Source organism: Pelodiscus sinensis, chromosome 2, assembly GCF_049634645.1.
Source record: "Pelodiscus sinensis isolate JC-2024 chromosome 2, ASM4963464v1, whole genome shotgun sequence".
Taxonomy (NCBI): domain Eukaryota; kingdom Metazoa; phylum Chordata; order Testudines; family Trionychidae; genus Pelodiscus; species Pelodiscus sinensis.
Window position 1 is genome coordinate 101,904,216 of NC_134712.1, and position 13,390 is coordinate 101,917,605.

The 13,390-nt window shown below is 42.2% G+C and overlaps 1 protein-coding gene across 8 annotated transcripts in view; it reads left to right on the plus strand.

Moving 5' to 3' along the window:
• The window catches only part of KIAA0319 (KIAA0319 ortholog), an 84,208-nt gene that overhangs the window by 51,275 nt on the left and 19,543 nt on the right, over positions 1 to 13,390 (plus strand). For all 8 annotated transcript variants that reach the window (XM_075921143.1, XM_075921144.1, XM_075921145.1 and 5 more), the window contains 6 exons: positions 2,540 to 2,663; positions 3,609 to 3,741; positions 5,543 to 5,691; positions 7,135 to 7,286; positions 8,753 to 8,891; positions 12,106 to 12,265. In XM_075921143.1, the coding sequence (XP_075777258.1) occupies positions 2,540 to 2,663; positions 3,609 to 3,741; positions 5,543 to 5,691; positions 7,135 to 7,286; positions 8,753 to 8,891; positions 12,106 to 12,265 (857 nt within the window). The remainder of the gene's footprint in view (positions 1 to 2,539; positions 2,664 to 3,608; positions 3,742 to 5,542; positions 5,692 to 7,134; positions 7,287 to 8,752; positions 8,892 to 12,105; positions 12,266 to 13,390) is intronic.

Here is a 13,390-nt window from a genome sequence, read left to right on the forward strand (position 1 = left end):
AAAGAGTCTTTGTGGCTACAAAGCTGAGGATTGTAGACTGTTGCATTTGCCAGTAGCTAATGTTTAGTACAGAAATGAGTGCTGATGGTTAATTTAATAATAAAATTATACATTAGCTAGCTGTAAATGATATCTTTAATTCAAAGACATAGGTGGTATTGCATCATAATTTGCTAGGGGGATATGCATTCTTATGATGCCATAAATGATCACTTATTAATTGAGTTGATTAGGTGGGCTATATTGGGCCCATTATATTTAAATATCAGATTATTATGTTATTAATTGTATGATAGGCATTATGAGAGAATACTTTATAGGCAATATACTTCTAGAACCAAATCCTGATCCACTAAAGTCAGTGACATAACTTATTATGATATTAGTGATATTAACTTCATTGTGCACAGGATTTGGTCCCTCTGTATGCTAAATATTTTTTTTATTGTCTTCCAATGAAAATGTTAATGATGAATACACAGTATAATGTTATAAGATGTTTTATGGATATAAAATAGCTGCCTCCATAAACCTATATTATCTTCCCTATATGAATACAATCAGAGAGGGGTCAACAAACATGTGGACAAGAGGGATATAGTGTACTTAGATCTCCAGAAAGCCTTTGACAAGGTCCCTCACCAAAGGCTCTTAAGTAAAGTTAATTGTCATGGGATAAGAGGGAAGGTCCTGTCATGGATTGATAACTGGTTAAAAGACAGGAAACAGGGTAGGAATAAACAGTGAGTTTTCAGAATGGAGAGAGGCAGTGCTTTTTTTGTGACAGTACTGCCCGGTATGCAGAACTGGCACCTCCAGTCAGAGCTTACCTGGAAAGCACGGAGCATACCGGCACCTCTGTAATGAAAATGGCCATCTTTAAGGGGCCGCGTCTCTTAAAAGGGCAACACTAAGCCCCTTTTTGGACCAACAACTTTTCCCTTGGAGTACCATCACTTTTCTTTCTTTAATTTAATTTAATTTAATTTAATTTAAAATAAAAAAGCACTGGAAAGAGGTAACTAGTGGTGTTCTCCAAGGGTCTGTACTGGGACCAATTTTGTTCAACCTATTTATAAATGATCTGGAGAAAAGAGTGAACAGTGAGATGGACAAATTTGCAGAGGATACTAAACTGCTCAAGACAGTTAAGACTAAAGCAGATTGTGAAGAGCTTCAAAACGATCTCACCAAACTAAATGATGGGCAACAAAATGACAAATGAAATTTAATGTTGATAAATGTAAAGTAATGCACATTGGAAAAATAATCCCAGCTATACATACAATATGATTGGGACTAATTTAGTAATAACTACTCAAGAGAGTCAATATGATGGAGTCATTGTGGATAATTCTCTGAAAGCATTCACTTGATATGCAGCGGCAGTGAAAAAAGCAAACACAATGTTAGGAGTCATTCAAAAAAGGGATAAAGTAAGACAGAATATCTTATTGCCTCTATATCAATCTATGGTACTCCCACATCTGGAATACTGTGTACAGATGTGGTCTAAAAAAAGAAATATTGGCATTGGAAGAGGTTCAGAAAAGGGCAATGAAAATGATTAGGGGTTTGGAATGGGTCCCATATAAAGAGAGATTAAAAGGACTGGGACTCTTCAGCTTCGAAAAGAGGAGACAAGGGCAGGGATATGATAGAGGTTTATAAAATCATGACCAGTATGGAGAAAGCAAATAAGGAAAAGTTATTTACTTGTTCCCATAACATAAAAGTGAGGGGTCACCAAATGAAATTAATAGGCAGCAGGTTTAAAACAAACAAAAACAAGTTTTTCTTCACACAGCACACAGTCAACATGTGGAACTCCTTGTCAGAGGATGTTGTGTAGACCAGGACTTTAACAGGGTTCAGAAAGAACTAGATACATTCATGGAGGTTAGGTCCATCAATACTTATTAGCCAGGATGGATAGGAATGGTATCCCTAGCCTGTGTTTGTCAGGGGCTGGAAATGGATGACAGAAGAGGGATCACTTGATGATTACCAGTTGTGTTCCCTTCCTCTGGGGCATCTGACATTGGCCACTGTCAGAAGATAGGCCAGATGGGCTAGATGGTCCTTTGGTCTGTCCCAGTATGGCCATTCTTATGTTCTTACTACATGTAAGCAACTTTGCTTTGTTTAAATAAAAAGACATTAAGGAAATGAAACAAGTTGTAATAATAATGTTCATAATTTAACTAGTTAGTTATGAATGTAAATGTCACGTGCTCTACAAGACATTTTGTTGCTCATTACCATTGGTTTAAAAAAATAATCTGCCATTATAGCAAAATAAGAAATCTACATTTGGCACCATATGAAACAACAGTACTGTTTGCATAACCATCTGCTAGTGTAACTGAAATTTGCTTTTAAATTGATTTTTCCCTTGAAACACATTTGATCAGGCAAAATGTTTGTTCATGTTGTAAATTAAAACTGTATGTTGACTACTATACTAAGTTGCATTGTTTGGGCCATTTTGTACATTTTATTTCTCCATCTCTTGTAATCCTCTGTTTTTAATGACTAGGGAGTGCGGACACCATACCTCCAGTTATCTGCAATGCAGGAAGGAGATTATACATTTCAGTTGACTGTTACGGACTCAGCTAGACAGCAGGCCACAGCTGAGGTCACAGTGATTGTACAGCCTGGTATGTAGACTGCAGGTTTCCCTTCATAGATGATAGATTGGCATCATAATTATAGCTGTTTTTGAAGGCCCTGCTTATTTGAATCGCTCTGCATTGAATCTGTCAGCTGGAAGACAGAGTATCCAATGATTGCTGCCTCAAAGACTCTCTCTTGCTTTTGTCTTTTAAAGGTGAACAGCAAGTTAAAAATAAAATTGACAAGAGCATGTCTGTCTCTGCTGACAGCTCCTGCTAAGCAGATAACATAAGGCATTCAACACAGAAGTACACTTGGACTGATTTTTTGAAAGATAAAATGCAGTTCTGTGCTGAATTTCCTGCACAGCCAGCCTGTTTAGCGAAGTCGTTCGGCACATAAGTCAGTGCTTTCATTTTGCTCTGCATTTCATCTTCAGGATTCCTTTTGTGGTTTCAGTTCTCAGTAGATGGCTTTATAAGCGTTGGTGCTGCTGGAAGTTGGTGGATGTCCACAGTGGTGGATGAATCTGACCCCCTATTCCCACTAGGAATATAGTTAAGTGGAACACAGAGATAAACTAGAAAAAAGTACCCTGAGGCTGATGATACAAAGCATTTTTAAGTGCTGTGTATGAGACGATGCAAAAGCTCTTTACATGTGATTGTACCATGAAAAGTGAGTGTAAAATGCTATTGTGGGGAGGGATGAACTCCATACTTTGTGCCCCATTCTGGGCACACCCTTACCTGCCAGACAGAATCTGTCCCACTCTAGGGAGTAAGTAGTTCTTCAGAAACCTACCGTGGAGGATCTTACAGATTTCTATAACCCAGACCTTTGTGATCTTTGCCTTTGCAGTCTTCGAGCAAATGTGTACCGCTTATCTTTTTTACATCAAAATGTCTGTATACATTTAAAAATAGACTGATAACTCTCACCGTGATTGATTAGGAAATGTGTTGTATTTTAAAATACTATTTTTACAGAAAATAACAGTCCTCCAGTAGCGGTGGCTGGTCCAGATAAAGAGTTAACATTTCCGGTAGAAAGCACTACACTGGACGGAAGCAAAAGCCATGATGACCAAGGCATTGTTTTCTATCACTGGGAAAATATCAGGTATCTAGCAAAAATGAAGTTAGTCTAATTGCTTGGCTGAAAGAGTATCCAACACAATTATCAAGGAAATGCAGGACTGAAAATAGCTTTGGGATTGATGCTGCTTTGCTTGATGGGATAGAAGCTTTATAGCAGTGAGAATATGTAAAGGGTTTAAACCAGGGGTGGGCAATAATTTTTGAAGGGGGCCACCTCACAAATTTCTGAAGTGGTTGTGGGCTGCCCTGGAAAGGGTGGGCCCTCAGGCGGAAGTGGGAGCAGGGCCAAGAGGCTTCCTGTGCTCCCCTTCCCACAGACCCTAATTGGCTTGGGGGAGAGGGAGCGCATGAAGTCTTTGTCCCTCACCCCTCTGGTGTCTAGAGAGAACCACCAGCTGTTTTGAACACCTGGCATTCCTTCTAGGTGCTGAGCTCCCTTGGCAGTGGGAGGAGACTTTGCACGCTTGCCAAAGCCAGGCCAGTCAGGGCCTGGGAGCAGGATATGTGTGAAGTCTTTGCCCCACCACCGCCCTGCCAGGGGTGCACGGTGCCTGTAGTGAACCGCCAACTGTTTTGAACTCATCCCACCTAAGCTCTCTTGCCCACCCCTTGTTTAAACAGAGCAAACTGGTGCCCCACAATGTTCACTTGAAAACCTTTTAGCCCATTTATTTCACTGTAAATGAGCCCTGATCTTAGAAACACAAATCTGAGTTTATTCCTAATGAAAGGTACTGCTGTATGTACACAGCCAGGGAGGTGACTGGAAGAGAGGAAGGGTCATGTCCTGATACTGTGTCTCTTTGTGTCTCCATCCCCAACCAAAATATGAAAGCAAACAGTGTTGGATTTCCTGGATGCCATGTTAGGCTGTTGCATGCATGTGCCATTCTGCTAAGTGTGATTGAGCTGTGTGTCTGGTGATATAGAGAGATGTCAGATTCAACTTGAAAGCTTGTGAGATTTCTGCCTGCGTCTTGTAATGGGACCTGGTTGATTAGTACATAAAAATGTTTGTAAAAAATGGCATGAACTCACAAGGCCTCCATTAAAAAGTGCATAAGAGAGTTGCATATCAGTATACGGTTGTGCCATATGTTCCCAGATTAGTCTTCAGTGAATACAATGGAGTGAATGATTGCTTAAATTCCCAATATGTTTGGGTCAGGGTTTTCAACAACATACTGGACGGGATTGTTTCTATGTATGGATTGTATTTTTAACTTTAACATCTTTGGACAGTGATTTACAATTTTATACCTTTTGGGTTTGTATGTACAAAGTCACTAGATCCTTACCAAAAAGTACCAGATGCGAAGCTATTCAGCTATCACATTTGCCACATAGTGGGCCCCTTGTTTGCTGACACTCTGTATATTTAGTGACTGTGTGTCACTCCTATAATTACAGTAAATGTGTCCACAAGTATTGTAGACATATTAGAGCAGGAGAGTGGGAATTGGTATTCCCGGATTCTTTTCCTGCTCGTGACTTTGTGTGACCATGGGCACCTCTGTTTGCCTTTCTTTCACTTGAAGCATCTGCAGAAATGAGTTGTATTTCACAAAAAAATTATGCTCTAATAAATGTGTTAGTCTTTAAGATGCCACCATGTTCCTCATTCTTGCTGCTTGCCTTGCTTTATCTGTAAAACAGGTATAAAAATTCAGATTCTGAGAGCCAAATTTGTGTCTGGAGTAGTTCCAGTGCTATCAGTGCTTAGACACTGCTTCATGAATGCAAATGGAATAAGTGACAGAGTAACACCAAGGGGAGAATTTGTCCTGTTGTCATGATTATTTGCCTGTGGTGTTTTGTTTCAGTGGGCCAACCCCTGTGCAAATGGAAAATATTGACAAAGCAGTGGCAACTGTAAGTGGTCTGCAAGTTGGTACCTATCACTTCCTCTTGACTGTGAAAGACAGCCGGGGATTAAGCAACACAGCCACACTCTCTGTTACTGTTAAAGAAGGTAAGTCAAATTGCCTCTTCATGTGCACAGCAATGGGACTTGCCAGTTATATTGATCAATTAGAAAATGGGAGGAAATTAGAACTAGATGACAGATTGGATTTCAGGGGAACTCGGAGAAACTTGCTGGACTTAAAATCAAGATATATCATTTCATATGTGACTATAATAGACTTACTTCTAGGACTTCCTTTTAACTTCAATTACATATTCAAAAAATCTTGTTCCTTCTTGGTATGAATATCTTGGGGCCGATGATCTCTATGGGCTAGCATCGCTGTGTTAAAGATGCACTTTGTTCTACTGCATGCAAATCAGCTGAGGCACTTATTGCAAAATCTGCTTGTGTGTACAGAGTGTCCCCGCTATAAGTCGCCCCAGGATACATCTGTTCTGCACTAAAGTCATTGATGCTTATAGGAACTGATGCATTATTAAGTCCTCCCGTTCTCCACTCTTAAGTTAAACCAAAAACAAACAAACAAAAAGAACAGCGCAAATGGAAGTCAGCCGCAGGTGGTGGTGGAGGGGAGGGGAGTAATACCCCACTCGAAGTTGTTTTGCTATAAGTCCAAGGTTTTTTTGGAAAATATCTTGGACTTGTAGTGAGGATGGCCTGTATTCTGCCAAGTTATTTCTTTGTAGCCTTACATGCCATTCCATTCCGTACAGGTGGTACCTTCTTACTCAACAGTACTGCTCTGTGTACTGTGTTTTTAATGTTTTTTGCTCCTGTTAGTAATGCAGTACCAGTACAGCTGGGGGAAAAGCTGGTCTCTATATTCCTTCATGTGTATCATCAGCAGAACTGTTTACCAAATTCCAATTAGAGGTCCAACGTGTGACACCAGTGCAAACCCACTGAAGGCAGAGGACTGCACAGGTATTGCTGAGGGCATCGGTTGAAGACACTGTTGCCTCTGAGAACCTTCTTTGAGCTGGGGAGGCTGTGCTAGTGGCGATCAAGAAGAGAAGAATCCAGCTTGTGTCTCAGATCCCTAGTTGAGTTTGTGGGGCTAGCGCTTATGAAAAACATTTTATTTGTAATCTGAGAAAATCTGATCTGGAAATGGAGAGAGAAGTGTAGAACTCTATAATGCCATGCTTACAGGGTCACTTTCCAAAGTGTGAGCACCTTTCAGCAGTAACCCTTTCAGTACTGCAGCGATGTTTCTCTTGACTGTAGTATGAGGTGAAATGCAGCTCAGTCATAACTGCTTCCTTGATTTCAGTAGAATCAGACACCTTCTCTCGCTAGGGCTGAATTTCACCTACTCCCTTGCTGACACTTTTAAACAGAATTGTTTTCATTCTCTTTGGCTGCCTGAAACTCAGAGGATTTATACTACAGGCAGGCTGCATGCGTTTCTCTGTAGCCATGTGTCCATTTAGGTCTTACACCTTTTAAGAGAAACCCTTCCTGTTTTACTGTCTTTGTGGTTAGAAAACAACAGTCCTCCTCGGGCTCATGCCGGAGGCAAACACGTTCTTGTGCTTCCCAATAACTCTATAACCTTGGATGGCTCCTGGTCTACTGATGACCAAGGAATTGTATCTTATCTGTGGATTCGAGATGGCCAAAGCCCAGCAGCTGGGGTAAGTGTTTTGAAAGTATTTAATTGGGGACAAAATCTGCCCTCTCTTACTTGCATACAAGCACTTTGACTTCATGTACCGTGCTGGCAGCTGTCCCAGCCAGTCGCTGTAGTAAGGATTGGTATGAGTCTGGTTTTATTTCACAACTGTATTCATGAATGATGCAAGGGGTAAATGGCACTTCAATTACCTTTGTGGAGCATGCTCTGTTTGGAGGGGTGGAGCAGTAAGGTTAGAGATGCGAAAGACACTAGATAGAGCTTAAAAATATGGTCACATGACAGTAAAATGAGATAAATCTGGGTAAAAAAAAAAACAAGCTAATGCACCGGAGGGGGAATAACATGAAACCCAGATATTCAAAAAGGAGGAAGCTCATTGTAAAGCAAAAGGCTGATAAAGCCCAAGGAACTTGTAATGTGAGGTGATGACAAAGAAACCAATATGGTTTTGTCATAGACCAAAGAGCTGATAATCTCCTTCCATAGGACACAGGTGGAACTCCCCCCCCCAGAATGCTGAGTGTGGATAAGAGCTCTTCAGTATCACAAAGATGATGACAAATTAGCAGGAACTGGAGGAGAAAGAGGAGCAAAATGATTATGAATCAGAAGGGAGTCATTTATGTGGGAACATTAAAAGAACTGAATACGTTTAGCACAATAACAATACAGAGAGATATGTCTGCATATATCTAAAAGGTATAAACATCCAAAGGAGAGGAATTGTTCAGAGTACAAGGAGGTAGAACACAGAATATTGGGATAAAATTGAGAAACAAAAATGTAGACCTACTCCTATATTTTTAAACAGATGTACATCTAAGTATGTCTGCCTTGAACACAAGTTTTCCTTTTACTAGCTTCATGAAAGGGGTGCACGCTTCATGGGCATATACATACCATTTAGGCTATGTCTGTGCTGTAACTGGAGGGGTAATTTGCAGTTTGTGGTGACATACCCACGCTATCTCTAATCTAGTTTGCTGCATCCTCTCTGCTATTTTTAGAGCTGATTAGACTAAAACTAGCATGGGTATGTCTGTACAAACTGTACATGATGGCTCGCAGTTGCAAATGGAGACCTAACCTAATTAATACTCACACACTTGCACTGGTCCATTGCAACTCCTTGTGATTCTGGGAAGGATTCTTTTGAGATGGACTCTGTTGTTTGCTTTTAAGGTCTGAGGGCAAGTGTTGTGCTGGAATCCCCTTGGATGACAATTGTTTAATCAAGACTGCATGTTTTTTCTAAAAGATCTGCTCTAGGAAGTATTTTGGAGAAGCTCCATGGTCTGTTATACAGCAGCTTGGATTGGATGATCACAGTGACCCGTTCTGGCTCTGAAATCTATGGATCCACATTCTGCAGCCAGACTGATGTACAGCTTGCTAGCCTCAGCCCTCTCCAGGATTATAACCCTCTGCTGCTTTCTTTTTTTTGTTTTTTTGTTGGGGGGACAGGATGTGATACATGGCTCAGATCATGAAGCAGTTCTGCAGTTAACCAATCTTGTGGAAGGTCTCTATACTTTTCACTTGAAAGTCACAGATGCTAAAGGAGATTCAGCTGTTGACACTGCTACGATTGAAGTGCGGCCTGGTATGATCATTAAAAAGTCCTCTGTAAGCTGTGTGTATTTCCACATTGCTTTGCTTTGCTGTGGGCAGTCTCCTGTCAGGTTAAAAATCATGGGTCTGATTCTCCACCACCTGTTCAATGGGTGCAAAATACTGTTATGTAGGGTAGAAAATGTGTCTTTGCTGAATGCAGGATGCCTATTTAAAATCATTCTTATTCAAGTGAGTTCAACGGCAATCATTCATGCAAGTGTGCAAATTACCACCAAGTTGACTGAGCTCCTATTAAATATTAAAGTAGCAGGATCCTCTTTGTTTACCTTTTTATCCTTAAGGCTTTAGGGTTCAAACAGGAATAGGTGTCACACACTTCCATATACCGCTCTCCCATAGAGGGGGTGACTGACTGACCTGACCCTCTCTGCCTAGCTAGGCCCCCAGGGCAGACCAGCCTCTCCAGATATCCTTCTTGGACAATATGTGGTATGGGCATGCAGAATCATATGCTCCCCTGCTCTGATTTCTGCCAGGGTTTACACTGGACTGTGGCCGGCAGCAGCCGGGTAGTGGGAAGGGATGATAGTGCAGAGCTTATCTATTCCCTTCCCCCCACTCCCCAATCACCACTCCTGTGTGGCTGGCAGCAGCTTGTCCCATTCTGCCTGTGCAGTGTCAAAAGGCAGGGAACATCTCCAGGCTGCTGCTGACCACCAACATAACTCAGCTGCTGCTTGTTCCCAGGCTGCAGCGTGGGCAGGAAAGGGTTAAGCCATAAGGCTGCATTGTGCAGCGGGGCCCAGGGAACCTAAAGTCAGGGGCTTCAGCGAATCTGGCCCGAGAGGTGGCTCGGCAGAGGAGGGTGCCTACAGGATGGAGCAACCCTCCATTTCCTGGGAATAGGACCTGGGGTGGGGCCAAGTCAAGAGGAAGTTAAACTCCTACCCCCGGGGTGGGCTCTGGAGTCTGCAGGTTCAGGGTATTAACAGGCTGGAAATCACTTCCCCGGGCCGCCACTCCAGAGCTTAGCTGAAGGGCAGAGAGGCTTTTTGGTACCAGCATTGTGTGGGGCTTAGGCACATGCAGGGCTCGGGTCTTGGTCTTTTCCAGGGAGCTGGCCCAGGCAGAGGCGGTGGGGGGAGGAAAGAGCAGACTGTTGGTGAGCTGAGTGCTCCGGTCAGAGGCTGGTTCTCCACGTAGCCATAGGAGCAGGATGTACAGTGCCGGGGGAGCATACAGAGGAGCAGTGGGATGGGGGGGTGGGGTTTGAAAGGCAGGGGACAGGGAAAAGGGAAGCAAGTCAAAGGGCTGATGGGTGAGTAGCAGAGGTGGCAGGTAACCAGCCACCACCTCGTGCCTGCCCACACTCACCAACCACCGCAGCCTGTGCCAGCTAGAAGCAGTATGTGGGGGTTGGGCCAAGCTGGCTGAGAGCCAGAATGCAGTGGTGGCTGTGCTGACAAACCAGCAGGAGGAGCAGCCATCCCATACACTGCATCTTGGATCCATCATCAGCCTTACACACCCACCCCTACTGTCAGTCACTGATGAGCAGGCAGCTGACACGCAGGGATCTTGCCAGTAGCAGAACTTGCCAGTACTGATGAGGGAGAGACTGAATATTTGTCTGTTTTTAGGAAAAAGTTAGGACACCTGCTACAGGGCTTAAATATGGGACTATCCCTTTAAAAACAGGATCTCTGGTCACCCTGGTCTAATTATATCTCAATTCTCTGTTTACATGCTTTTGTGATACTATTTTACGCCTACTTTGCACAGGTGTAAATGCCCACAACTTTTTCAGTTAGTGGAGAATCAGGCCGCAAGGTTTTAAAAAAATCACTTTCTTGACTATATTACAAGTAAAAACCTTTGCTTTTTAAAACTGAAAGGCACATTTATAATACTTATTCTTCATTATTTGTTTCAGTTTTGTATTTCAGTCAGTTGGGACAATGCAATTAGATAAATCACTTTTATTTTTGTCATTTACTGCTCAGTTACGATTCCTGCTCTCACGGCCATATTGCAATGTTGGGGTGAAAAAATGCTTCCACAGACTCTTCATTTGTTTATTATATGAAATGAAGTGTCTGTCTTTATATTTTTTTCTTGGTTTTAAGGTTTGTTTGTTTGTTTTTTAATCGGGTGGATAATTTTGTGGTGAAGACAACAAGGTGTGTAATTGGGAGATCTGAATACTAACTGGGGTTCTTCCATGGATTTCCTATGCGATATCATTTATGGTTAAGTCACTCTGCCTCTATGCAATGTTTTCTTCTGCATAGTCAGGATAATACTTACTATGTCACTGAGGTGGTTGTGAGGCTTGTGATGTGGGAAAAGATCCACAGAAGGGCAAAATATCATTACAATATTTAACAAAACCCACATTATAAAGTCAGATTTGCTTAAAAATGTCTAACTTTTTTGCCCCAAATATGTATTCCTTCATTTAGATAGACTCTTGTAAAAATGTTCTGTCCCATGAGTGCTAGATTTAAGCACATATTAGTTGCAGCATTGAGGGAGGCTTTTAGGTCTGGAGAAGTTGAGATCAGCTTGTTGGTGTGAACTCACTCTCAGGCTTTTAAGCACTGAACTAAAGCACTTAACTGGGTCTGGCCTCTGTGTATGAGTGAGCCCTGCAGGACAGCTGATGAAGAGACTTACAGCATTAGCTGTAAAGGTGCATTGATTCTCATTCTTGTGTGTAGACCCAGTGCTGGATTGTAACTAACTGGGACACAGGAGAATGAGCTAGAAAGTTAGTCTGGCATGCTTCAAAATTAACTAAAAGTCAAGGGAAGTGGGGGGGAGTACCTGATTTACTAATCACTCCCTTCAGTCAGTACTGAAATATTTGTCAGTGTCTGAAAGTCAGTGCTCAGGTCTATACTGGCACTTTACAGCACTGTAACTTTCTGGCTCGGAGTGTGAAAAAAACACCCATCTAATTGCAGTAATTTACAGCACTGTAAAGCGCCAGTGTGAACCAGGCTAGAGCACTGGGAGCCACATGCCCAGCACTGTTAGCTGCTCCCCTCGTGGAGGTGGTGTATGTTTTTTTTTTTTTTTTTTTTTTTTTTTTTTAAAGAGCGCTGAGAGAGCGGTGGGTTACGTGTAGAGTGCTCATTCTGTGGCTACACTTTCAGTTTAAAGTGCTGCCGTGGAAGCACTGTGGCAGCTGCCCGTTAAACCGTTGAGTGTAGACAAAACCACTATGTTTGTTTTCTCAGACCCTAAAAAAAATGGCCTGGTGGAGTTGATTTTGCAAGTTGGGGTTGGCCAGCTGACTGAGCAACAAAAGGACACCCTGGTGAGACAACTAGCAGTGCTGCTGAACGTCTTGGATTCAGACATCAAAGTTCAGAAGATACAAGCCTATTCAGATTTAAGGTATGTAGCTGTCAGAATGTATGTGATTATGGACATGACAGCTGTCCTGTGACAGCCTAAAAGGTACTAGCGGGTTGCATATGAGTGGTCACGTGTGTATAAGCACCTAGGGAAATTGCAATAAATGCCCCCAAGAGAGTCATTAAGGGGTATTGTGTGATTTAACGCACTCATTCTTTATCTGGGCTGTTAGACTTTTCTGAGTTTCTTTTGGGTTGCAGAGAAGCTGCCCAAAAGAAGGTCAATGATCTGCCCACCTCTTCCAAATCTTGTAGTTCAAGGAGGAGTATTGGACTAGGACTTTCCCAGGTGAAAAGTGATGAAGCAGGGAGAGAGGTAGCCCAAGGCACTAGCTTCTTGGGACCAGACTGTTGAGCCTTACCAGAGCTTTTTGCAAAAGGAGGATCTCTAGGTGCCCTTTTTTGAACCAACTTTGTTCAAAGGAATAAGACAACACATATACTTATAAATAAATAAGCTACACTGAGGCCAGATCTACACTAGAAACTTAGCTGGTTTAGCAGTGTCAGTCAGGGCTATGTGGTGGTTTTTGTTTTTGTTTTTGTGGGTTTTTTTGTTTTGTTTTTACATTTCTATACCAGCAACAGCCTCTCTATAGGTGTGTCTAGACTACGTGGCTCCATCAATGGAGCCATGTAAATTAGTTTATTCGGCATAATCAAAGAAGGCATGAGGGATATACTTTCACGAGGCATAAGGCTTCCCCAGCCGACAGATTCGCGTCTAGACTGCTGTGCTGTGTCTGATCAGCTAATCGTCGGCACAGCGTGGCGGCCATGTTTATTTTAATGAAGCGGGGATTATTTAAATCCCTGCTTCTTTGACTATGCCGAATAAACTAATTTATATGGCTCGACGGAGCCATTGTAGTCTAGACACACCCTATAGGTGCAGTTATGGTGACATAAGTGCTTTTACCAATACGAATTATTATGCTTGAAGAACTGAGAGAAGCTGTACTGGCAGAATACCATAAACAGATTTTTCCTTTTAAAATAGCTTTTTCACTGACAGAATTTCATGGGTCTGCAGGATGGCAGCAGTTTGATTTGAAAAAGAGAGTTTTTATTTTCAAAAGTGGTAAATGAACTTTGTGATTCTTCT